The sequence below is a fragment of the Pelecanus crispus genome, chromosome Z, assembly GCF_030463565.1.
Source record: "Pelecanus crispus isolate bPelCri1 chromosome Z, bPelCri1.pri, whole genome shotgun sequence".
Lineage (NCBI taxonomy): Eukaryota > Metazoa > Chordata > Aves > Pelecaniformes > Pelecanidae > Pelecanus > Pelecanus crispus.
The window spans coordinates 9,858,152-9,885,503 of record NC_134676.1 but is presented as its reverse complement, the minus strand read 5'-3'; the positions used below and the strand labels follow the sequence as shown (position 1 = coordinate 9,885,503).

At 44.7% G+C, this 27,352-nt stretch overlaps 1 protein-coding gene across 48 annotated transcripts in view; it reads right to left on the bottom strand.

Moving 5' to 3' along the window:
* The window catches only part of CELF4 (CUGBP Elav-like family member 4), a 700,143-nt gene that overhangs the window by 12,747 nt on the left and 660,044 nt on the right, over nucleotides 1-27,352 (bottom strand). For 8 of the 48 annotated variants that reach the window (XM_075726713.1, XM_075726720.1, XM_075726716.1 and 5 more), the window contains 3 exons: nucleotides 19,275-19,340; nucleotides 17,551-17,631; nucleotides 10,074-10,157 (listed from right to left, as the gene is read on the bottom strand). In XM_075726713.1, the coding sequence (XP_075582828.1) occupies nucleotides 10,074-10,157; nucleotides 17,551-17,631; nucleotides 19,275-19,340 (231 nt within the window). Of the gene's footprint in view, nucleotides 1-10,013; nucleotides 10,158-17,550; nucleotides 17,632-18,453; nucleotides 18,459-19,016; nucleotides 19,023-19,274; nucleotides 19,341-27,352 lie in introns of all 48 variants that reach the window. The other 40 variants (XM_075726737.1, XM_075726740.1, XM_075726738.1 and 37 more) reach the window with 11 other exon arrangements.

The window sequence follows — 27,352 nt, the reverse complement described above, 5'->3', positions numbered from 1 at the left end:
GTCTATACTGCTGTCTAGGGACAGTCCCTGGCCCTTGTCACTGCTGAGCCATGCCCAAGCAACATCCAGCCGTGAGTTCATTGTCATGGCCGAGTTAGAGCCAAAGGTATACCAACGTTAAAAAGATATGAATAGTTATGGCACAGTGTTTGAACTGATATGCAAGGCCTCTTTAGTTTGCCAGTGAAGATGAAGTTTTACTATATGTTCCTCTTTTCTTGGTGCTCAGTGCGTGACCTGAGATTTCACTGGCAGAAAGGCTGCTGCCTGTACCTGCATCTGAAGTGAACATAAATATAGCATATCCTGCATTGTGTTAAATATTTTGAGAAAACAAGCAAACAGACTGATCAGGCTCATGGCATCTCAGATTAGGCATCCAAGATTAATAAATAGTTTTGAATATCTTTCTATGCCTCATCATCCCCTTGGTGAAATGAGGACACCAGGAGCACTGTCAAAATGCTGCTACTTAGCTCTGTAAACCTCTCAAATGTTCTGTGGGGAAGGGCCTTAGGAAAACAGATGAGGAAATAATAATAAATTCATATTCACAGCAGGGTTTGAATATTGTGCAGGAAGGAAGGCCTGAGGCCAAGCACAGAGCTGTGAGGACAGCTGCTCAGTAACTAGCTAGCTGACAGACTTCAAAATGCTGTCCTGTGCAGTGAATGAGACAGGATAGATGGATATAAAGAAGCTGAAGATAGATATATGGGGGGACAGATGGATGATTGGATGGATTGATAGAGGCTCATCCATTCTACAGCTTGCATTCGCCTTGCATGAGAGAGATCTTGGGAAAACAAACAAAAAAAAAGACAGATGTAATGGGTAGCCAAAATGCTGTGGTGGGTCTGCAATGTCACAAGAGTGGGATGTGGTAAGCCTGTGCTCTGTAGATCCATTACCTTGAGTTCAGAAATGGGCCTGCCCATTGGAGGGGTCATTATTTCTGAGTTCTGAACAGAAACGTCTGGACTGAATGAAAGTAGCACTACAGACCCTCCTCTGGCATTTCTACACATGGGTGTGTTCACCTTTGAAACTGTAATATCCTTGGAGCACCAGTCATATATGACTTGAGTTCATCTACTCTGTCTAATGTCAAATGTTTTTTAGAGTTTTTTTAGAGGAGGTGGCAGTAGACAGCGCACTGTGCAGGCACACGAGAGCCCCGTCAGGTTCTTTTCCTGGGTCCCAATGCCGGTGCATTGATTTGAAGCCCAGAGCATTAAGTTTTTAATCTCCTTAAAAATTCTTTTTGTTTTTCCTCTTTTCTTTCTTCTGGCATTAACTCCTAATATCGGTCATTTCTATCAGTCACATAAATGGCCATTTCCCATTTGAAGGTCATTAAATGAGTAGCCACAAAGACCCTGCAGTAATGAGTTCCTCCATCTACTTACACAATGAGTAAAACATTTAAAATGATTTTTTCAGTGTACATGTGAGTAGGTATGTACAAACATATCCATAACTTTTAAGCATATTCTGGATGGACTAAGTCTATCATTTGTGTGGAGAGATGGATAGAATAGTGATAGACACATGGACAGACAGACAAAGAGAAGATAGATTCTGCTAACATATTCTTGTCTAATAAATTGTTAGGCTTCAAAAGAAAGCAGAAGTCCCTGTGTACAATGTATAGATTTTCTTTAATGTGAGTTATTGGGAAAAGACAGAGCTATCCCTTTAACTGGAGAGCTCCAAACAGCTGTTCCTTATGCATACATGCTTGCTTGGTCTGAAAGTTTTGGTAAGTCAGTGCATAACTGACAGTTAGATTTATCTCCCCAATAAGCAATCAACATTATAATAAAGGAAAAATGCTTTCAGTGCACCTTTGAGAGTGCATCAGAAATTAATCTAAACATCAAATTAATTATAGTTTGTAAATGAATAGTGGCTCACAGCCCTAATACTTCTCCTGCTCCTCCTCCTCCCCCTAAAGCCTCCCCCAGCCAACTGCAATGGCTGGAGGTGCTGTGCAGTGAGTTTGATGAACAGCTCCTGCTCTCTCTTACTCACACAACTCTTTCCTTATCAGCTGGAGAAGAGTCTCATCCTTACTCTGTGGACCTGAAATCTCAGAGTGTGGCTGCTTTGGAGTATAACAGAGAGTAGCTAGCAAATAATAAACTTCAGTGCCTCCTTCCCCTTTCCTCTGGGAGGCCTAAGCACCCCTCTAGTGGTGTCCTCCTCCCCTTGGTTTACTTTCCAACTAAGCTGGACACCTCATGAATCTCTCCTTGGTTGTCTGTGTCAGGTCCTTCAGAGTGGAGGGGACCACAACAAACTAGTGCTGATCTGAACCAAAACATCACAGGGGTCGGGCACGCTTAATGCTTCTGGAAATCATCCCCATACTATCTCAACTCAGGCACTCAAATTAGTGGCTTCTTCCATTACACTCTGAGCTTTGGTCTGTAGCCTGTAGCTATATGGGAATGACAATCTGCTGTTGTCCAGTGGCCTGAAACAAAATGTATTGCCACTACATTATGCAAAGTAAAGGACATAGCCTAATTCCATGGGCTACAGAGAAAAAAGCTTGGATAGAGGTGTTTCTTAGGAAATTTGAAATCAGGTTAAAAGTAAAAAAAAAAGAAATCAAATTTAAACATAGTACTGGTAACAGCAACAAACAGAGCTCTAGGTCTTTCCTAAGTGCTTTCTAATAATTCCCCTGTCATCTGATGAGAATCTTCCTATTTACCAAAGGAAGAATCAGAAAAGTAATCCCAAAAAACTTTGAGCTGATAAATAACTCTCCTTATCCATGCATCCTAAAGACCTGTACAAAGGAATCAGTGTCGTGCTGCAAGAGGGGGAACTTGAAGCACACAGACAGGTTGACTCATGATCACCCAGATGGGGCAGTAACACAGGACTGGAATTTCTTACCCTTACACCACCTTACTCCTGGACCTGCTCATTTCCCTGCATGAACTTAAGGAGAGCTGTTATTTTTTTATTAAATGAGAAACTGCCAGATTTGGCAGGGCGTGTTGGAGGCATGTTGTGAGCAGGTGCTGAGCAATATTTTTCTGATGTACCTCAGGGTCTGTTGTTCCAATCCTATGTCTTATGGAGTGCTGCCAACGCGCTTTAGACCTGATATGCAATGCCCCTGGTCCCAGGGCCCTGCATAGCTTTGCCGATGTCCTAGTCTCTTGATGTTTCTTTCTTCTTTCTGTTTCAGTTTCCAGGCTGAAACTCTGTAGACAATCATGACCTGCCTGCTGCCTTGCATCTCCCACTCCACCTTTCTGCCACCACACTGCAGTCCTGAACAGCCATAGTGTGTTTTTAATAACATGACACAAGCTCTACTCAACCCTCAGTCCTTCTCCTGAGCTTCACTCCCTCCTGTGTACAGCCCTCATTCCTCACTGCTTTTCTGACTTTTAATCTCTCTCCTTTGGCTCCCCCATTTCTTTTCATAAGATAGAAGCCAGAATAAGTTCAGTAGGGAATAGAAATATTTAACAGTGAAGGTAATTATGTACTATGACCCTCATCAAGTGGTGTTATTTTCTCTCTTTTGGCAACTTCAGAGCAGACTGGATGTGGTCTTCTCCAAATGAGGTGGCCCACTAGCAACTTTTGAGTGGACTCCCTGCAGGAATCTGAAATGAAACTTGATGTTCACGTTCATAGAATCATAGAATCGTTTAGGTTGGAAAAGACCTTTAAGATCATCCAGTCCAACCATTAACCTAACATTACCAAGTCCACACTAAAACAATCAAGGGTAGACTAGACTAAACCATGTCCCAAAGTGCCACATCTACCCATTTTTTGAAAGCTTCCAGGGATGGTGACTCCACCACCTCTCTGGACAGCCTGTTCCAATGTTTGACTACCCTTTCTGTGAAGAAATTTTTCTTAATATCCAATCTAGACCTCCCCTGGCACAGCCTGAGCCCATTTCCTCTTGTCCTATCGCTAACTACTTGGGAGAAGAGCCCAACACCCACCTCACTACAACCTCCTTTCAGGTAGTTGTAGAGAGCAATAAGGTCACCCCTCAGCCTCCTCTTGGACTGTTGTAGCAAGAGTCAAAGTTGTTTCCTTTAGGACATATAAATCTATGGTCCTAAGAAGCCCTCACAGTTTGTAATCAAAGCTGCAATGCTCCTTGCTAAGTTTAATGTGGGACATTTCAAAAAAGGGTGGGACCTCCCTACTGCCAGAGTGAAAGTCCATCTGGAATGCATAGAAAAGAAGGAAAACACACAGGAGTTGTCGTTGCTTACACCTGGGGTGTCAGACCATGTCAAGCTGAGTGAAGGGAAACCACAGTGTCTCTGTGGAATTAGAAGAGGTTCTTCACAACATCCTGGATTAATTGTCACACAGGGAGAAACTGAAGCTGCCATACCAGTGGGTATGTGGAACAGGCATGTGGCAAGGAGACACATGTTGGGGAACCTCATGAGGTTCAACAAGGCCAAGTTCAAGGTCCTGCACGTGGGACGGGGCAACCCCCGATGTCAGTACAGGCTGGGGGATGAAGAGATTGAGAGCAGCCCTGCAGAGAAGGACTTGGGGGTACTGGTGGATGAAAAGCTGGACATGAGCCGGCAATGTGCACTTGCAGTCCAGAAAGCCAACCGAATCCTGGGCTGCATCAAAAGAAACATGGCCAGCAGGTCGAGGGAGGTGATTCTGCCCCTCTACTCTGCTCTGGTGAGACCTCATCTGGAGTACTGCGTCCAGCTCTGGGGCCCTCAGCACAAGGACATGGACCTGTTGGAGTGGGTCCAGAAGAGGGCCACCAAAATGATCCGAGGGCTGGAGCCCCTCTCTTACGAGGCCAGGCTGAGGAGTTGGGATTGTTCATCCTAGAGAAGAGCAGGCTGCGAGGAGACCTTATTGTGACCTTCCAATACTTAAAGGGGGCCTACAGGAAAGATGGGGAGAATCTTTTTAATGAGGCCTGTTGTGACAGGACAAGGAATAATGGATTTAAACTAAAGAAGAATAGATTTAGACTAGATATTAGAAAGAAGTTTTTTACAATGAGGGTGGTGAAGCACTGGAACAGGTTGCCCAGAGAGGTGGTAGAGGCCCCATCCCTGGCAACATTCAAGGTCAGGTTGGACGGGGCTCTGAGCACCCTGCTCTGGTTAGAGATGTCCCTGCTCACTGCAGGGGGGTTGGGCTAGATGACCTCTAAAGGTCCCTTCCAACCCAAAGCATTCTATGATTCTATGATTCTATGACCAAGGGGAGGCATGGAGCAGAACTGGTCTGATAGCATCCGTTGCTCGATGGAGTGCAAACCACCAGCAGATCCTGGTGCTCAGTGCTCTCAGAAAGAGATGACTGGAAGAATGAATTTCCAAGTGAATTTCCAGTAAAGAAATTCCCCCAGATTGAATTTATCTACATCTTATTTGACACCTTGGGGTAATCATTGGGCCCCTGCTGCTCCATCCATGTCCTCGTTTTTCTAACTTCTGTCATGTCTTCCTAATTAATATTGCCCAAACCTGTCTTTTTCTCTCTCTTCTCTGTTAAAACATTTTCCTAGGACATGTCTACCTCTGTATTTCATTAGTTTAAAATCTTCAAATGCTTTCTTAAAATGTGTCTTGTGCAACAACAGTGAGTGCTCCTGAAATTAAGACTGTATTGTAGTGCAACCGTATGACAGAGATAGAGTTAACCGTGTGTGGGCAGCATGAAGAACGGGCTCGTCTCACATTGACTACTTGCCTCAGCAGCCTTAATAGTGTCATTTTACTGGAGTTTTCTTTTTGCCTCATACACAAACTGGTCACATTTAAATGATCTGCATAACTGAGAGGAGAATTAACACCAGAACCATTAGAACCAGTACATAGATATACTGCATATCCTCTGACATTTAGGATACCTCCACACAGAAGAACTTACACACATGCAGTGGGAAGATGAGACCCAGTGCAGTCTCTGCCTTGCACAGAGACAAGATATAGCTCCAGGATCCTGCAGAAGTTGACATTCAGGCTGTGACATACTGTGCCTATGAGCAAGACATCCCAGATCAGCCTGCTGTGATAATAGGAGTCACTGTCTTCAAGGAGCATCTGATTAAGTGTAAATTTTCCCTGAGTGAGACTTTAATTCCTGCTGTGGCCCTGTCATTTCACTGGGAATGGACAGCATGGCCCAGTGAGGAGAAACATGCTGGCTGTAAAAGAAGTGCATGGGAAGAGACTACAGGTATCAGCTGGGCATTGAGTGAAGGACTAGCGAGAGAGGAGAGAGGACAGAACAGTGAAGACCTGTGAAGGTGAAATCAATAAGTTTGAATACAAGAGGGTGGACAAAGCAGCACTTCAGGAGAAACCCGAGGAGATGCTGATATAGTCAATGTGATGGAGGCTCAGGCCATGGGGATAGGCAGGATATTGTGAGTGGGAGGGAGAAGTGTGGTCTGCACTTGGACTTATCACAGCTGTATAAGGATAGGGAGAAAATAAAAGCCAGAGGTTTGAGAAACTGTAAAAGAAAAGAAAGGATTTGAGTCTAGCCTGGATATGTGCAGCAGAAGGAAAGTCTAAGACAAAGCAGCCTCCCAATCTAAATTACTTTTTTGAGTGAGAAGTCAGGGTTGTTTCTCAGGCAGGCTTACACACTACAGCAAGCAGTCCTGCTATGGAAATCAGTAGACATATTTTGAGCACTTTAACATTTTATACATGAGACTGGTGTTTGCTGTACCATACATTCCTCACCGCTCCTTGTCAGTCAGGAGGCAGCAGCCTCTGAATTGGGAAAGTTGAAGGCTTCATGACCACAGCGTGGTTTCTTCAGCACATGTGGGTGCTAAAGGGTCTCTGCAGGGTCGTGGACTCCAGAAACAAGGAGCAAGGCTTGTGGCTCATCTCGCTGTCTTCCTAAGACTCCCATGCCTGCCTCTACATTATCCTGCCAGTAGTGCCCAAAGGAAATAACTTTCTGCTGGCAATGCAGGGGAGAATTTAGAGCCACACAGAAAGCAATAAAAGTCCTGTTTTGAGACGATGTTCTACTGACCCACTCCTCACTCACTCTGGGCTAACTGCTTACAGGTAGTTCAACAGTGAGACAAGAGCAGCAAATGAAGCATTTTCTGTTCCCGTGGAAAAAACCATGGTGATATTTTTCTCCATAGAATTTTTTAAGTTTGTCTAAAGCAGGACTTCTTGACAATCTCTCGACAACCTGGGGCTCTCTGTTACAGAAATTTACTTGGGATCTGCATAGCAGATACATTTTAAAAGGTCATATAATGGTGGAATATCTTTCCGGGGCCAGACAGGATTGTCCCCCCAGGATACCAGTTGGAGAGCTCTAGCTGGGTTAAAAAAAAGTGAAACAGAATGCAAATGCTATGTTTTTACATGTTGAGTTTTGGGAAATGTTTAAGCAGAAAAGGAAAGAGTTTTCTTACTTTCAAAGTTAACAAAATCCCTTGTTTTCCTTTAGTAAAATGTAATTTTTTTTTTTTTTTAAATTGACTTTCTGAACAAAAAGTGATATTCAGCATCAGCTTCAGTGGACTTAGCAAAACAAATGAAAGGCCTGATTTTCTGTAATACCCTCCACAGTTTTACATTGCTCTAAAGTTGAAGGTCGGCAGGGTGGGAGGTTTTGAATAACAGTGTGACATACTTGTGATAATTAGCTACCTGTACTTCTGCTATTTCTATCCTTCTGGAGGTGGTGCACATGGCAACAGAGTCAACATGTTTGTCTGAGACCAACAGTCACAGCAGGCACTCAGCTCTATGGGAAAGTAAATTAAAGCCAGAGAAAGCTGGGGCTTGACACCTGGGACCCAAAACTGACTGGACTTGGATACTTCCATCTCACAAGGTAATATAAGGTGACTAAGATCCACTAGCAATCTCTAATTTCTGCTTTTGCTTACCTGTGTGCTTGAGTCTACACATCCAAAGGGCACCACCCTGCTTTCAGGCTGGAATATTGCACCATTACTTTTGGAGGTTACCTTGTCAAACAAGCTGATGTTTATGTTCTCCCAGCAAGACTCAAAGATAAGAAAAATTTCTGCTAAGATCCCTCAGTTCCTGCTCAGCTATCAGCCATGACCTCACAGTACCTTGGAAGCAGCAATAAAGCCAGCCCCACTACCCTGCCCCACAAGCTAGGTATGTGGTGTTGTCCTCCTTAAGCCTTATAGCCAGAGAGCCTTTGAGCTAACAGGAGATAAAGTAAACGCCTATCCAGAAGATACTCTCCCTTACTGGACTTGGCTCTCACCTCATTTCTCCATTTACCTTTGTTCTTCTCACTTGTCAATATGTGGAGAATCAGGCTCAGTAGTCTGCTAAATATTTATGATAGGAATGGCAATTTCATTGCCAAAGGTTCTAAGCCGTGGCTATCCTTGGGGCATTAGTTTTCAGTGCCATCTAGAGCTGTGCTTCTCTGCTCATCTTGTTATGAGCTTTTATATGGTTAAAGCTCTAAAAAGTAGGTGGGCTCTGGAGACAATGGGGCTAATTCATAATTTCTCATTTGAATTTCCCAGCTGCCTCTTCACACCAAATTCTTTGTCTTTTATTCCTCTAGATCTTGACAGTGCAGCAACACAATGACTACTGGTGAAGGGGAACACTGTGTCCCTTCACATCAGGGGGCAGGGCTCCCTCAATAAAAGGGGAAAATAGCCTGTTTAGAACCTCTGTGAATGGGCAGGAGGAACTGTGCATAGAAAAGGAGCACAAAATCCTTGGAAGTACTGTCTGACATGCACCACAGCCAGCAAGGGATGAGGTAAGAGTTCTGGGAATTGGGCTGTCCAGGAGGGGAAAGGGGAAGGCGACATGGAAAAGAAGCATAGTGTGGAGACTGAGAGTGGCTTTAAAATCAAATGAAACTCCAACAACTCTTAACTCTGGAATTTTGCCTGAGAGACAGAGTCCAGATCAACTGCAAGCAATGGAAAACAAAGGCAATAGTTTATCCTGTTGTATTTCTCAGGGAAGGTCTGCAAAAAGCACAGGATGGCAGAGCACCAGAAATTGTACATCCCAGTGGTGGGCACATGGATGGGGGGCATCCCCTGTCCACCAGGTGGGACGGGATCAAATGTGGCAGGGTCCCCATGCTGCCACACTGCCAGAAGGGAAACTTTACAGCAACACCTTTGTAAACAGCAGGATCCCACTGAGACACCATGCACACACCTCCACATGGTTGTTGGCTGGCTGAGTAATCCCGTTGTGGGTGCAGCTCAGGGTGTCCCTAGCTGGAGGCTCACAGGCAGCTGAGGCTGTGCTCTTTCCATGCTCCAGCTGGTGGGGTTGAGCCAGCAGCAAGGCCAGAGCTGTGTGAGCACGGTGCAGCTTTCAAACCCAGCCTCTTAACATGGCCTGTCAGCTGAGGCACAGGGTTAGCTGGGTCTGTCTGTATCTGCTGTGGTGCTAGCTTGGGTCCAGCAGGCTCACAGCATGGCTGCCTGTGGTCCACTGAGCAGCCTTTCCCACAGAAGACCAGGTTTTCAGCTGATATTCAGCCCTTGTCCCCTTGCAATCTAATGCATCACAGCTGCTGGAAAGCTGCCCCCACAGCTCTGTCTTCCCTTCAACCCCATGACTTGTTTTTCTTTTTCCTTAGGTACAGAAATTGTCCTTCTGCCACATGCTCCTGCTGCTGATCCTGTCAGCATTTCACCTACCCCGCTAGCCCCCTCCATTTTACTCCAGGTGCTTTAGCCTTTTCTGTACCCTCCCCACCTCCCCTTCCAAGGGGGGATATTTTCCACCCCACCACCAGCAGCCATAGCACCCTGCTGCTGGTGAGATGCCAAACCTTGACCTCTAAGCAGTGCACACAACTCTGAGCATGAGACAATTAGGAGAGAAAGAGGGAAGGGAGAAAGTATCGACAGGAATAAATTGAGAGAAATCATAAAGCTTAAGCAGAAAGAAAGCAGTTTGAAAGGTAAAGTATTCAGAGAAAGCCCTTTCCTGGATGAATCTAATTGTTTTGTTATCTTTACCCACCAAAGCATTTACTTTGGTTTGTCGCCCGATCCACAAACACTTTCGAGGAGATGACATTACCGAAAGGCAGGAACATCTGCATCAGCTCAGCATCCCCAAACTCCTGGGGCAGATGGTAGATAAACAGGTTACAGCCCTCTGGTCCTATCAAGAGAAAAAGAAGACCCGTGAATGGAGAAAAATAGGATATGAGAAAGCACATGGTGGAGGTTTACTTTGGCATCCCCTCTCTCTGACTTGTGAGGGGTCACCTCTAGGAAGCAATCTGTAGACTCTCAGAGGAACAGAGCAGAAGACCAGGAACTCAGAAAGTCACCTAGATGCTATGCTAACTTCATTAACCTTTCCAGGACAGACACCAGGATAAAATCTAGAGACAGAGGAATGCAGCAGCACATGTGGCCATGGAAAGACAGAATGAAGAAATAAGAACAAAAAGAATGAAAGAATACAGTTCATAGTTTTTCTTTGCTCCTCATAGTCATATTTAATCTGTAGAGTTTTGGATGATCCACACTAACTGTTTCCTCTACTCAGTGTCTGCATGCAGAAGTTTCATTATCCTTCTTGTATCTGTGGGAGGATGGTGATAACAAGTAGAGAGATATGCACAAACCCACAGGTTTAATTTGTTTTATAGAATTTTACATTCAACCCCCCCAGCTTGACTCAGCCTGAAGACTGGACAAATCTGGACAGTTTGACCATGTCCCCCATTCTAGAGGGTTCTGCAAGAGAAATTACAGATGGATTTATATCCAAATTACTAGACAAGAGGAATTGCCTTTTTTGCCTCAGTGCTGTAACATATACTCTTACAGACTTCAGAGGGTGCTTGGAAAAATATCCAGAGAGGAGTCTTTAGTTGGAATATGCAGTTTTGTTAAAGCAGAGACCCTCAGAAAATGTTCTGTTGAAATGATATACTGGGGCAGAAGAGGGAAAATCTGTCTCTGGTCAAATTACCTAGCATGAAACATTTCAGTGTGACTTTTATTTTTAAGCATGCTCTACTTGAGCAGAAGTCAAAAGAGCACAGGTGTGTCCAAGTGGTCCTGTTGAAAAAAATCCTATTTAAACCCCTTGCAGTGTTCACTAGCAGAAAACTGTATACTTTGAGGAGGCATGGATTTTTTTTTCCACTGCCTTTTTTCCAAAGTTACTTCCAGCTCCTCCCCAGCTCTCCACTGACCTCAAAAGGTAACTCCAGCTCTGCTTTGCACAGGTGGCTGAGATGAAGGGGATATATTGCATGCTCCTTGCTGCAAGGCTAAGTGGACAGAGGGAAGGAAGGTTTCCCTTTTCCCCCCAGCCCATGTGCCTGCCACCCTGTGACCTGACTCGGCCAACTTTACCCATTTATGTCTGGGGCACAGTGTGGGGAAGGAAAGCGTTTTTTAATACTCTTGTTTTCTTCATGAGGGCATAATTATGGTGTCATAACACATCAAATTACAACTTTGCCTTTCCTGTTAGAGAGAGGAGTTCATCTAGATGCTCCCACCTTTTATTAGCCATTACTCATCCCCCCGGCTGGCAGGAGAAGTACAGCAAAGTCAGGATTCTGACAGATGCCCATTTAAAGCTCATTAAAATTCCTGGGCCTCAGCATGATTGAAGTCACAAGCTCTCCACATTTCCTTTTGGATTAATGGAAAATGAAACCCTAATGAATATTTGCTAAGCACAATTTTCCCCACTAATTTGCTAAAAGGACTGTCATGAAGGAACAGCTGATCCTTTGCATCTTGTGCATTTCCTAGAGATCATGAGGATGGTAACAGGGTTTCTTCCAAATGGGAGGGATAGTGGTATGGTGGCATAATTAACTAATTAGGCACCTAGTCATCTGCTTAGCTAAATTACTTTTGAACCTCAGTGGCCCACAATCAGGCTCCCCTATTTCATGCCAAGCTTCTCCATCATCCCCCCACCTCTTGTCTGCCTCTTTCTTAGTCTTCTCACTGAGCAACTATCCCTTCTCCAGTCCTTGCTGTGGTTCATTTCCACACAATGTGGAGTTATTGGCATGATAAACTAGATATGAAACAGTCTGAAAGTGTTAAACAAACACCAACCCCCCTAGGTGTCTGTTAGAATTGAGAAAATTCTGCCCTGGAGAAGATCATGGTCCAGAATAGCAGGAAAAAATTATCCCTTCATCTGAACGTGCCCCAAAGTACTTCTGGTGTGGGATTTGAGATCCACATTATAATAGAATGGGTAAAATCTTGGCTTTGCTGCAATTAGTGGCAAAATTCCCACTGACATCACCACAGCCAGCAGTTTGCTCTGTAAAACTGGCAAATTCTTTTAAAAATGCCAGCTGCATTTCCTGGGGTCTTGGATGTGTTGTCCATGAGTAGGGATTCTGCCTGCTTGTGCTGAAAAACACCTACTAAGGCATAAGGCGGACCAGGAGTCATGTAACTTCATCTACACCGGGTTTAGAGGTTGGGCTCAAGGAGACAACAACCCTTACTTCACCTTGAAATCAGCTTTGCCTCACACTGCTCAGAGATCAAGAGGAAGAGACTGGGGAGGATGTGAAAAATGAAAGACCATCCTCAAAGACCAGTTCAGCTCTGAAGCATGGCTGGGAAAGCCATGCTGCATCTTCCCATACCACCTCAGACATTCAAGGCCAAACTCACTCTGTTTCCAACTGCAGAGTGGTTTTGCTAGTTCCCAATGCTGAAAACTCCACCTGCTATCAAGAAACAACCTGGGGTAGTTTGATTTGGTTCACCCTCACATATGAAAATCCTGCCATTAGAATTTCACAAGCAATTTCTTGTTAAATCCATCCATCCATAAGTTGCTTATCACAGTTAGAATCCTTGGTAAAAAATTCACAAAACAAGCTCTCTGTGTCTCAGCCCTTCTACCTTGATGTGGTGTTTTTTGCCTGAGTGAAGTTAATGTAGGCACTCCATGAAAAAATATATGTTTATGAGTACAGCCACTTCTTTGTATATATGTGTATATTTTTAAGAAACCAAAGGCATGAGTTGTTCAGCTCAGAATGCTATGAAGAGCCAAGTTAGTTCTCAGTGCACACATGCAATGAGTTTTAAAAGACTTGGTCAGGATCACTGGAGCAAGAGGAAGATCACAGCTGGTATGGGAAAACCTTAGGTTCATGAAAGGCAGGTCCTGCTTGACCAACCTGATCTCCTTCTATGACCTGGTGACCTGCCTGGTGGATGAAGGAAAGGCTGTGGATGTCATCTACCTGGATTTCAGTAAAGCCTTTGACACCATCTCCCACAGCATTCTCCTAAGGAAGCTGGAGGGTCATGGCTTGGATTGGTGTACTCTTCACTGGGTAAAAAACTGGCTGGGGGGCTGAACCCAGAGAGTTGTGGTGAATGGAGTTGAGTCCAGCTGGTGACCAGTAACAAGCGGTGTTCTCCAGGGCTCAGTTTTGGGGCCAGCCTTGTTTAATATCCTTATCAATGATCTGGATGAAGGGATTGAGTGTGCCCTCAGTAAGTTTGCAGGTGACACCAAACTGGGTTGGAGTGTTGTCTGCTCGAGGGTAGGATGGCCCTGAAGAGGGATCTGGACAGGCTGGATCAATGGGCCGAGGCCAATTGTATGAGGTTCAACAAGGCCAAGTGCTGGGTTCTGCACTTCGGTCACAACAACCCCATGCAGCGCTACAGGCTTGGGGAAGAGTGACTGGAAAGCTGCCCGGCAGAAAAGGACCTAGCGGTGTCCATCGACAGCTGGCTGAACATGGGCCAGCAGTGTGCCCAGGTGGCCAAGAGGGCCAACAGCATCCTGGCTTGTGTCAGGAATAGTGTGGCCAGCAGGAGCACGGAGGTGATCGTCCCACTGTACTCGCACTGGTGAGGCTGCACCTTGAATACTGTGTCCAGTTTTGGGCCCCTCACTCCAAGAAAGACAATGAGGTGCTGCAGCATGGCCAGAGGAGGACAACAAAGCTGGTGATGGGTCTAGAGCACAGGTCTTATGAAGAGCGGCTGAGGGAACTGGGATTGTTTAGCCTGGAGAAGAGGAGGCTGAGGGGAGACCTTATCACTCTACAACTACCTGAAAGGAGGTTGTAGTGAGGTGGGTGTTCGTCTCTTCTCCCAAGTAGTTAGCGATAGACAAGAGGAAATGGGCTCAAGCTGCGCCAGGGGAGGTTTAGATTGGATATTAGGAAAAATTTCTTCACGGAAAGAGTGCTCAAGCATTGGAACAGGCTGCCTAGAGAGGCGGTGGAGTCACCATTCCTGGAAGTGTTCAAAAAACGGGTAGATGTGGCACTTTGTGACATGGTTTAGTGGGCATGGTGGTGTTGGGTTGATCGTTGGACTGATGATCTTAGAGATCCTTTCTAACCTTAATGATTCCTAGTTTTCACTTTTATTAAAAAATAATCCAGCCATCAAGCCAGGAAAAATGAAATTATTACTCTGCCCTGAAATGGTTTAGTGGTGAACTTGGTAGTGTTAAGTTGGACTGTGTGATCTTAAACGTCTTTTACAACCTAAAGGATTCTATGATTCTATTCTATCCTATGACTCCAACTGCCTTGTTGGATAGAAAGGTCTTGTTTTGGACTGGGTTAATGGATTGTTGGCGATCAGTATACTTAGCAGTTCAGGGCTGAATACAGTACTAAAATGATTTACCACACGCTTCATTTTGGTTTTCAAAAGTAAGTGAGCACAAAATCTAACCCTCATGACACATTATGGGAAGAGAATCAAGGTTCATTTCTACCCTAACATCTACCATGGTTCTTGATTTTATGACTTTAAGTTACAGATATTTCTGTCCATTAATACACAAGAAGCACAGATAGCCTTGATTCGGACAAAAAGGAAAGAAAAGTTTTAAGGAACACACAGTTTATGAATGGTTTGTAAATTACAGGCAAACCATGCTGAATAGTGGAAAAACCCATGACTGAGGGCACAGGAGGACCATGTGCTAAAGAGCTCTGTGTTGAGTCCCTGTTGATTTGGTTTGGTTAGACCTGAGTTGCTAAGCCATTGCTCTGCCCATGCTCCTCACCCTCCAGCTCATTGCTAGTTCTTTAGCATGGGGACAGCAGCAGACCCAACCTATCAACCTGGGTGTCCACTATCAACACGAGTAAACTCTACATACATGAGATGACATCAGCTATCTATCATGGTGTCCCCCACACTGTGAATCAGCGTCATAAAGAAAGGCTATGACTAGACTGCTCTTCCAACAGTAATTAAAAATGGACTGTTCTGTAAGGTTGTATGAAGTTAGCCTGCAGTCCTTTAGTCAGCTGCACACCTCACCTCTACACCAAATACTCAGAGGCTGGAATTTCATTGCCTCAACATCTGCTTGTTATTCAGTCCCCAGCATTGCTGACTACAGGGCAGATGAGAGTCACAAGCCTGCACCACTTTATTTTAATATCTAAGTACATTTCTGAGTTTCAGAAACTATGTCAAGATGAGTAATACCATACATATTTAAAATTACCCCCAATTTTTGCCTGGTTGACATGGCCTGAATCAAGACTTCATCTCTAGCTCTTGGATTGGTTCCACCCTACACACCCCATCAGCTGCCAGCAGCCTCAGCACTCATGTGGAAGTAATGACTAATCTCTACAAGAATGTTGCAGCAGCCAAGCTGCTCTGGGCTTGTTATCCAACTAGGATCCAGGAGCAGAGAGTTAGTATTGCTATTAACAATGTGATCATTGATGTTATTGTGGTAGGGCTGGCTCATTAATGAATCAATGTTTGTGTACATCCTTGCAAACATAAAGTACTCTTCTCAGCACTGAGTATTATTATTATTAGAGTTCCCCCTTGCTGCATTTTCCTGTTAAAGTTTAGAGATGCTTAAAGGTCTTGATCCTCTGCTAAAAAGGAGTGTTGTGCCTTAGAGTTTCTCCCTCTAGCAAGCAGTAAAGAAAGCCACAGCATCTAAACACTGCAGGAAAATGGAGGACACTGGGAATGGCAACGTATATCAGACTGGTGGTTCATCGCATATATCTGGGCCCCAACCATCCTCAATACCAGCTGCTTACAGGAAGGAGTGAGAAGTTATGGGATATCTTGTCCACTGGGTGATACTCACCCTCAACCCACAGAGACACACTGTGCCTTTTGAAAACAGGGGTCTTTGGGAAGTGGGTCTTCAATGTGCACAACAGCTATCCCTTGCTTCTGATGGTTCCTAGTGCAATGCTATGCTGAGCAATGATCTGCTCGCCATTTTGTCCTGTGCTTAATCTAACCCCAGTAAGTAATAAAAAGCAAAGTCCTTCAGCATGGGGGAAACATCTCTGTAATGGTACGTTAGGTCTGTGCATCTGTTCTCACAGCAGGGACATGTACTAGAGCTAATCAGGAGCTGGAAGTTATGTTCCCCAGGAAATTTTGACATCAGAAAAAAATTAATTCCAAATTAGATTGAAATGCCAACATTTCTAATTTTCTTGCAAAATGAGATTTCTCCCCCAACATAGTTCTAGGCCATCAGAATGTTTTAGTTTGATTGTGTAATCTTGATTCATTTCATTCTGACTGTTACACTATATTAAAATATTAAATGTCATTATATATATATAATAACATGTATAACTTAGAACATATCTGAATTAGTGATCTAATAGAGGATAAAAGTTGAAATGTAATTATTTAAAATTAGGGTTTCTACACTAAGCTGAAGCACCTGACTTAAATGCCTCACTTAGGCAAGCAGTCTCCTCTTCTAGTCAAAAAGGAGCAGTGGACTCCCTGGAGGAATGTTGGGACTACCTGAGTGGGTTACCTGTGAGGATCCCACTGCTCCCCACTGACTGTAAAGGGAACATCACATGGCATGGTGGTCTCCCAAAACATTTACATGGAATAATGAGAGATTCACTTCTCCTTTTCATGCCTCCAGTACAGCCATCCAGTCTTGCTGACTAGATAACACATGCTTCTCTCATAGCCAATGTAAAGGAATAGGGACATTTACTGTATGATTAATCTCATCCTGATATAGAGATTGTGCTCTGAAAGGGCTGATTTCTGTTTCCAGATTATCAATGGAGTCTGAAAGGACTGGAGCAGCTCCTCTAAATAGCAGGTCCTCATTCTCTAAACAGCAAATGTCTGAAATCACATTACTAGCTTCTAATGAAGGGCCACCAGTGCTTTGTGACCTATGATACTCTTTATTCCAATGCAATTGCATTTTTATGCACATTCTTGTTGCTTGTGTCTAACACAGACCCTCCCTGGACACTATTGCCTACATTGCTAGCAGGTCTTTCCATGGCCGATGCACATCAGCATGCTCCCTTCCCTGGGGATGGAGGAGATCTCAGCAGCGAATCCCCATGAGGATGTTCCCACATACTACTGTTAGTACCGATGATGTTGTGTCACTTATGGAAATTGAGAAAAGTCTCAGTGAACAGAGGATTCAAAGCAACTGGGCATTTAATGAATACTGTCTAGGTGTATAAAGAGGGGAACCAACATGGTGGGGATGGCATGCTGGGGCCAGAAAGGAGGACAGATCATTTACTCACCTTCTCTCTGTTGCTGTGGGATCATAGGAGGCGGCTGTGGGAACGCTTGGCTAATCTGGCCATAAGCAGCAGGATAAGCAGCTATAGCAGGGAGAAAGGGGGAGAAGAAAGAGGGACAGATTTCAGTGCTGGGAAGCAAGGAGCTTTCACTTCAAACAATCATACCAAGCTAAATGTGGTCTTTACTCCTGAATTTTGGCTCTGGGAAAGGCCATCTCATGCAGCCTGACATGTGGCAGAAGCACCACAGTCGTGCTCCAGGCAGTGCCACATGGTCCTGAGCATCCACCCCACTTCAGCTTCATCAGCAGTAACACTGGGGACAGCCACACAATGTAAATGGGGGTCTCTGCTGAGATTAATCCCAGCCGGGATTCATAACCATCCCAGATGGCACCACAAACACATTCATTCACGATCTCAGTGTGCTGACACCCATGCTGACAGCCATGTGCAGAGCACATGCACATGTTTTCATGTGTAATCTCTCTTGCACCCTGATTAATTCACATGTTCATAAAAACAGTTTATACGTGTGTTTCTGCCTTTACTCTAACCTTTGTAAGACCACACACTGTATAGGCAGAGTTGCACATACACTGTTGGATATACATTTTTTTTCATGCCTGTAGCAACTCCTTCTCTCTCACACAAATACAGTGGAAACTGTGGGCAGCAATTAAACAATTTTTCCCACCTCAGCTCCCCCACCAAGCAGACAAGGGGAGCCATTCAGTACCGCAGATGGTAGATGATGTGCCTTGCTGCTAAAAATACAGAGTACGGGTCACCTGCAAGCCCAGAGAGAGGGGGATAGGGGCCATGTGTGTGCAGAGGGGTTAATTAACAGCTCAAAGGGTTGAGCTGCTTCTCATCTATCAAACCTCACAAGCAATAAATGACAATAACTAAAACACTGGCAAATGAAGCCCTACATGGAGAATTAAATTAAGTTTCCAGATACAGCACTGACATGAGATAATAGCTGTTCCTCAGCAGGAACCCATGATTGCTCCAGTTACCACAGGAAATAATGACTTTGGGGTGGCAGCTTCCTTGCAACATTCATTGCCCATGAACACCTCACGAGGGGAGGCTGAACATGGCAGGGTCATGGTCTGCACCAGGTCACTTTGGCTGGTGTCAGTCCATCAACTGCAAAGGAGCTGTGCAGCGTACAGGATGATGTGAGTGGAGGCTGACCCATCGGGAGCTGTGGAGAAAGCTGCTGGGAAGCCAGGAGTATGTCTGTGTACCTCCTAAGCAAGCTTCAAATTAACTAGCTGGGCTATGGCCAGTGTAGACATACCCTAAAATATGGGTATGTGCAGACATACCATACCCTGCCAGGGTCTGGTTGCCCATCTCCCCTCCTTGCTGCAGTACTCAGGTCATCTGTTATAGAAAATGCCCCCCAAATCAGTGGCCTGATTTTGCACTCATGCACTGTGCTAAGCAGACCGGACCTGGTCCTGCCAATGAAGCTGCACTGAGGTACATGTCAGTGGGAGTCTTTCCTTGGGGAAAGGGAGGACGTTGCCTCCTTAGGGAGAGAAGACCCTGCGCTTTCTGTTTGTTTTCACAGGAAGTGTAAATGTAATCTGAGAGTCTGTGGCTCCCAGCTCACTCCTGTATCAGCAAGCACATCCCTTCCCCCAGCCCCTCATGTGTGTTCAGACTTTAGAGAAGAGAAAGGTTTATTGGGAGAAAGTGTTAATACTAACGACCTGCGTACTGCTGCACTCCAGCGTAGGCTTGCTGCAAAGGGTCTGCTGCAGTGGGGCTCTGTGCTGTGGAGACACAACAGAGAGAAGGAATTAAGGGGTTAAAATATGACAGGCACTCTCCCTTTCTCTTCCCTCATCTATATGTGGTGTGAGACAGACAGACCCAGGAGGTGAACGTCCCAGAAGAGGAGCAGCTTGCTCACCCTTCCAACAGGACTGCACAGAGCCCCCCATGATGGCCTGGAGGGCTCTGTCGCCCAGCCGTTACCCTGTAAGACTTTGCAGCAGAGGGCAAACAAACCTCTCCCCTCCTTTCCCAAGCTTAAATTATGGACCCCATCTGCGATCAAGCAGATTTTTGGCATTGCAGTAATCAACCCCAAAGACCCCTCATCTTAAGCCAGGTCTGACACTGTGCTAGGTGCTGTGCAAACTCAGATCTCAGTGACAGCTACAGTTGCATGAAACTTTCAATCAGAGCAGAAAACAACAGGGGCATAGCAGGAGGAAAAAGAAGAGAACAAAGCAGTGGCTCCTGCCATCCCAGCATCCCTTCGAAGGACCTCGTTGCTGCCAGGCAGCCCTCTGTGTGAGAGGAGATGCTGCTTGGAGGGGAGGGGGACACCACTTGTCTGCTCCAGGGAGGATGCTGTGAATCTCTGTGTAAGGCATGCAGTCCCTTGTTGGCTTCAAAGTGCATTTTCTCTCTTTACAAGTGTGCATTCCTGCCCCCTAAAACTGTTTGTTTTTATGAAACTTTGAAGTCTAGCTCAAATACAACCAAAGCTAGCTAAGATATTTTTCCTTTTCCCTTTTGGTTGATAGGGAGAGAAAAAAAGAGAGAGAGAAAGAAACATGTTGGATAAGCTCTTTCTTTATCTGCAGCAATAAAATATTTAAAGCAAAGCCTGGCTGAACCTCCAGTCCAAATGTCACCTTGGCCCTAATATTTCACTTCTTGTTAGGAATTTAATTTGTATTTATAGGTGCTGCACAGTTCTACATTTACACAGTCCCTCTGGCTTTGTACTTGTAGAATGATCCCTTAGGGATCTGCCACTTTCCCTCCTCCATACCACCTTCTTCCTTCTTACAAGCACAGAGGAGTGGCTGGAAACAGGAGCTTGGAGGTTGCAAAGGTGTGGGCCTCTTAGAAGGAAATCTAGTGCCATTGACCTACCCAAGAAGAGATACCAACTGTATGTCAAAGTGTTGGGGAGGCTGGCAAATGTGAGTGTTACAGACCCAAGGAACATAGAATCATATAATCATAGAATGGACAAAGTATTTTCTTACAGATGCAAATACCAGCTTGAACCTTAACTTGAAAGATCATCATTGATCATGATGGAAGCCTGCAAGGTCTTGCACTTATCTCCCAAAATACAAGGAGGAATAGTGAGAAGACCAAACTTTGAGGGGACAAACCCAATTAGCTGGCTAAGGCTTGGAGGCTGTTCATTATGGGCATTACTGGATCACAAGGACTTTGAGGATGGGGGTAGTCACAGGAAGAAATAAGTGGGATTGCAGTCTTAGGTTGGAAGTTGTTTGTTTGATTTCCTAGCTGACTTTTGGCAGGTTCCTCAATATGTGTGTATGAGAAATGGGAAAGCACTGCCCTACTGTAAAGATTTTCACCCTTTGAAAATGAGAACCTGTGACAAGAACGCATTAAAATCTGTGGGAGATCAGTGAAAGGCATAATAGAGGTGCAAAGCTACATTTTTAAAGAGTAGATGTTCCAGGAAACTGGAGGAAATGCTTGGAATATATAAAACCTGTTTCCACTTGTTCCTGCCTTCTTGAAAAAGGAAGGAACTAAAGTCTATTCTTTTTAACCTCTGCTCAAAACTCTAAAAACAGAATGTTGAGCATATTGGTCTAGAAGAAAACTGAATGGCTATGAAAGCTTGAGTGATACACCAGTTCCTGCACCCCTTTGGGAGAATGGATCATAATAACTTGGGCCCCCTAAAATGACCAAGTCCTGTCAGGTAGAAGATATCTCCTGGGGAAGGTGAGGGGATATGTGATAAAGGGAGAAAATCTTTATAAGACAACTATGGTTTTGCAGTCTGCAGTAAAGGACATAATATACCATGTCTGCCCCAAAGGCAACTGTCCTTCCTTGGTTGCACTCATCTGTTTATAGAGCTAGAAGAAATTGTCTCTGCTGCTCAGGAGATACACTCACAGCATTTCCTTCCTCTCTAGCTGAGGCTGGACTTGGGCATGCTCATTGTCTCTCTGACATGCTGACAATTAGTGATCACTGCCTCTTCATTGATACAGTCATTGAGCAGTACCTGTCTGACTGTGGTCCTTTCCCGTATTCCTTGCCTTAGCTGGGCACACGTGGGAACTGCCCACTCTCCCACCTATAGCTGAGTCTATGTCCTGCACAGGACCACACAGCTCACAGCTGAGCTGCTCTCCTCACCCCATCTGTGCATATCTCACCTGCCTCTGAAGCCATACTCTGCCCATCGTAACCAAGCCATTCAGCTTAGGAAATATACAGTGAAAATCATGGTTCACCTTTAAGATTAAATTGTGAAACTGGGCAAATGTTTTTTTAAAAGTATTTGGAACAACAGGTCTTTAAATGCAGATTTTTTCCCTCCCACACAAAGCTTTAGAGTTTGTTATTTTCCTGAGTCTTTACAACTTGTCAGCAAGGGTAGTATCTAACCAGATGTTTCCTTCTCAGAAAGCTGCCTTGTGCCCCAGATCACACAGGTTATTTCCTCCTAGCTCACAGCACATGCAAGCCAGTGGGAAGACTCTCCCCTGATTCCAGTCAGCTTTGCTCCAAGCTGGGAATCACTTACTCACAGGTAAAGAAGATGCAAGATGGCTGGTCTAACACACAGGACCGTAACATTGACCTAATCATCCCTGGATACTCTTGAAAAGGAGTGAGTCGAAAGCATCCCTGGGCTGTAGGACTAGACAGCATGGGGAGGCAGCAGCCTCTGGACTGGGCCTCTGTGTTTTATTCATAGTCTCATACCCTACCTTGGCTGTTCAGTAAAAGCAGTGGTAGTGAGTCATCACCTGCAGGAATTTAACTTTGCAGCTCTTAAAAACAAAAGGGATGACTTCAGCTCAATGAAGAACTCATCTTCCTTAGCTTGAAGAGTGTGTTTACTCAGCAAATGAAGATGTTAATTCAGTACAGTGGATGTGTCCATGCTGGCCAACATGGCCTGTGAAGATGCAGGGGCACAGACTCCTGGGCTGGTTGGGTACCCTGGCATGAAGTCAAGATAACTTGGGTAGCCATGAGCATATCTTCATGCTGCTGCTCTCTCTGCCAGATGAATTAATCCTAGTGAAGGGCATAACTGCCTGTGCTTCCAGCTGTAGTGTGGATGAAACCAACAGTTGGTATCGATCCAGAAATCTCAAGACACAGATTAGATATTTGAGGAAGTTGTGGCCATTCTGTGTTCAGTAAAGTGACAGCTCTCCTACATTCTAATGACCCATGAGAATTTCAGCAAGGGCTCAGATGTATGAGGGGTTCATGATCCAGAGCCAACCTGCCCCAAGGGTTATGTGCAACTGTAGGCCTAGAGCACACTATGTGCTAAAATTCAAAGTGATGGGGAGACATGAATCATTTCTCTGTCTCAGCAAATGGAGACCCTGAGGGACTATTGCTTTATTCCTCTGTAAGTTACACATAACTTAGTAGGGTGTGCATTCCTGTGGCCTTTACACAGGTCATGCTACGCTAAGGTAGGAGAGTTATCCTGTCTCAGCCACCCTTTCTCCCCATCCAGCTGGCCAGTCTTCTTTGTTACTGCAAATATTAGTTGAACATGGGCATGCAGGGCTGGGAACACTCCTTAGCTCCTCTGCATGCTGTCTGTGCCAGGGTGTAATTCCCCTGTAGCCCAGAAGCTAAATAGCTGTCTAAGGGCTGGTAAGAGCTGTAGGGATATAGGAGACTCTACGTGAGGGACGTGGATATCATAAAGTACCTTAAAGGGGCTTTTGGACCCAAACTAGCACATCTCTAAGTTGTAACATCATCAAAAAACCTTGGATGTGATGGTGACTATCTGTGCAATGGCGCCCATAGATAACATTTGAAACAGCTTTCCTTGTGATCAGACTTACGGAGATCTTATGTCCAATGTGCAGACATTTAAGAGATTAAACATGATGTAATGTACACACTGAGGATCAGCTGGTGAAATGAAAGAAGCAGAGAGGCTTCTAAGAGACCAGAAGACAACTATCAATCATGTTCAGCCCTGCTGAAGTCCATGAAGCCTTGCTGCTTTACAGAAACTGAGGATGTGGCTTTACCAGGGCAAACTAAAGGTGTACTGTGAAAACAGATGCTAGTAGTAAGTCCAGTTGGCAGCTCAGGGCAAGAGCCTTATCCCTGGACATTGCCTCTGTATTAATGTGATCATTTCCATATCTCCATGGGAAAAATCCTGCTCAGATACAATTGTCTCTTTGTGAGATGATCCTGGCCAAGATGCCACAAGGTGACCATGGCAGATAACCTTCCATAAACCTGGAGACATAAAACAAGCCAATGACCTACTATATGGCCATAAATATAAATTTAACGAAGGCAGCACTTATTCATTAGGCAGAAGTCAAGAAATGACTCCCAAGTCCTTCAAAGAAAGTAGATCCGTTAATGTCACTTTCCAAATCCTCTGCCTGATGCCAAAAACCAAGGATGATTTCCCAAGTCAGCATGAAATACCAGTGCTTTAAAATTAACACCAGGAAGCTTTCTTACTACTGATATATCTGTAGATTGAAATGCAACTTTTTAAAGGGGCATTCAGCTAATGTTAGGCCTGACATTTAGCTTTTGTCAGAGAATGAAAGGATGGAGATGGCAGAATGAAGCATGTTGTTAAAAATAAATAAGATCGGTTTAAGTGGTGTTCTATAAAGAATCCCTCCTGAGATGCCAGTCACCTGGCTACAGTGTCTGGCCAAGACAAGCTGTTATATAGGTGCCCCAGGTGAAAATGGTCATAAGGGACAGAGGGCTGGAGTCTGCTTGATGGTCAGGGGTGTAAATCAGGAGGAACTGCACTGAAGCCAGTGGAGGCGGTGAGGAAAAAAGGTGATGGTTACTGTCTGAGCCATCAAAAGGGGGCCCTCTATCCCTCTCAGTGAGGTATGGGACAGTGTCCCTGTCCCAGCTTGGGGTAAGAGAAAGCCAAGGAAATCTTCTCTCTGAAAGTAGAGGGGCCCAGTGCTTCTGAGAGACAAAACCATGTTTGGCACATTTTGGGCCCCTAAGATGCCCTGGAATTTCACTTTGCTGGAAGGAGTCAGCAAACCTTACACTGATATGATATCCTCTTCACCCCCTGCTTCTGATTGCCTATACATTTCCCGACAGACATGCTTTATTCCATCTATTTCACCCTATTTTGCAGAGCTGCTCCTTGCATGGGTCTAGAAGAATGTGTTATCACCCAGATCCACAGCTTTGTGCTCTGCCCCATCTATTCATTCCTCTCACTGTCCCAGAGGTATTTTATACCCCTCCCAGGAGCTGCAGTTTGGCCACTATCACCTCTGGGAAGGTGTATGGGAGAGGAGGACGATCAAAGAGAGGGAGTGCTGTTCAGACAATGGGGGGGAAATAAAATAATTATAGCAAAAAAAAAAAAATCTATGTGAAGGCCAGGATTAAAATAAATAAATAAATAAATAACGGAGTGGGAGGGCTCTATTCACCTTCTTAAATCCAATTTAAATCACTCTCTACAGCCCTAATCTATATCCATAATTATATAATTTCGTACAACAAGCTTGCGAGAGGTCTTAAGAAATTTATGTAGATTAAAATTCATGGGTGCCATAGTACAGATTCCATATTATTAAGATTGATTAGGACAGCTGATGCTGTGATTAAAGAAGCCAGCATTTACTGTTGTAATTAATTAGGTATTCAGACACAACAATAACTGCAATAACAGAAAGAATGTGCTGATCCGGCAGAAAACAGAGACTGATCCTATGTTTTATAGTCTCTTATCACCATTTAGGGGCTGGACACCACTTAGTCAAAGACATGTTGTTCCTCTGTCCCTTCCCCTACACATCAAAGAAGTCAAGAAATCCAGGGCATTTATGCCCTCTGCTCCATCCTGTTAGTTGGAGAAGCCCTTTTGGTAGCATCCCAGGTATCATAGGTGCTTGTTTGGGATGTCATATGGGCCTACTATAAAATTCATATAGTTCATCCCTGGAAATCAACGTTATCTTTATTATTTCCTTAATAGTCCCACCTCCAAGCACCATCCCTATTGGGCCCCTGCTGAGATGGGTGCTGTGCAAACACATGATAGGAGTCGTGTCTGGCAATGAAGAACTTCCAGTGGACAAAGCAAGAAAGACACAGAAGACTCAGAAATGCAGGACAGGTGGAGATGGCTGGTCAAGGTGTCATACTAATTCAACAGTAGAGTCAGGACCAGACTTCCCCGCCTTTGCCTAAGGCCATAAACACGTAAGTCAGGGCCAGGTTTTAAAAGCTATTAAGGTACTTAACTCCATAGTTTTAAGGAGCTTAGTTTAAGTCATGGCATGTTTAAATTTAAGACATGGCTGCCCAGAGAGGTGGTGGAGTCACCATCCCTGAAAACGTTCAAAAAACGGGTAGACCTGGCACCTGGGGACATGGTTTAGACTAGTCTACCCTTAATTGTTTTAGTGTGGACTTGGTAATGTTAGGTTAATGGTTGGACTGGATGATCTTAAAGGTCTTTTCCAACCTAAACAATTCTATGATTCTATGATTCTAAGTCACCTTTGAAAACAAAGCTCAAGGTCTTAACTCACTTAGGTCCTCTGGAAACACCAGCACAGAGCCCGATTTGTATTTACACCTTCTTCCAGATCAGAGGAGAAAACACTTTGGCTCTGGAAAGGCTCCCACAACTGCCCTAAGCAACCTCATTCCTTATGGCTGCAGCATGATCGTTGGAAATACATGGCATCATTAAAGTAGCTTAGACTACAATTGAAGATGGCAACTTGTTATTATATTTTTAATGAATGCATTCCTTCACTTATTTGTTTTACCAGTAAACAGTGGTTTATAACATGTGGCAGATTGTTACAAATGGGTCAAATAAATGCTTCCTAGTCATAATGATGTTTCAGGTGCTCAGTGTTGCGGTTTTGGAACTGCTGATACAAACTATGAACAAGAAAGCTCTCACCCAGAGATTTAGGGTGGACAAACATAACACAGCCAAAGATTTCCTGTAATAAGTAACTTGGCCTTGGGGCCACTGAGCCAGGTACATTTCTAGGACATGGTGTATGTCTGGACCAAATGCTCTGGCTCTTGGTTTTCATCCTGGACTTTCTACAGGTGCAGGCAGGTCACTCTTTTTCTATTCTGATTCACCTCCTCTCTAAAGTCTTCTTGTCTGACACATTTCAGGGCTGAAATGTCAGGGTGGCACTGGGGTGGGGGAAGTCAGTCCCTTTCTCTGCCTGCACAAGTGAAGCCCTGATCTTGCCCAATGCCACTGGATGGTGTCTGTTGTGATCAGGACTAATCCTGGACAATGGGTCCAGAGCAACAGCCCGCCCGTCATCAGCACTGTTAGCTAACAGACAAGCTAATAGATAAGGCTGTCATATTAGCATGCCGGCAACTCCTCCCTTACAAAATTAGCTTGGGTAATGATAATAATTACAGATGGAGTTTGAATCCTGTCTCTGCTGGCAATGGGTAAATTTGTTACTGCCTGGTAGCTCTTTGTTGAGCCAAGGAAAATGAATTACGGTCTCGGTTCCATTCCTAAGACAGGAGTTTCTACAGCACAAGAATTCACCCTTGGGGGACACCTTTACTGCCAATCTCAGTGGTGGCTTGGAAACTTGTGGGCATAAAGGCTTGGCTGCCCGTTTGTACTGACAACTAGCCCTCACCAGAGAGGTCTGGACCCCAAATAGGGTATGAAGTGGAGCTTCCTGTTTTGCTAGCCCAGATATACCCACAGTGTAACCAAAGGGAAGTTGAGTGACGACCTCTGCTGTGTCTGCAGAGAGGAGAGAGACAG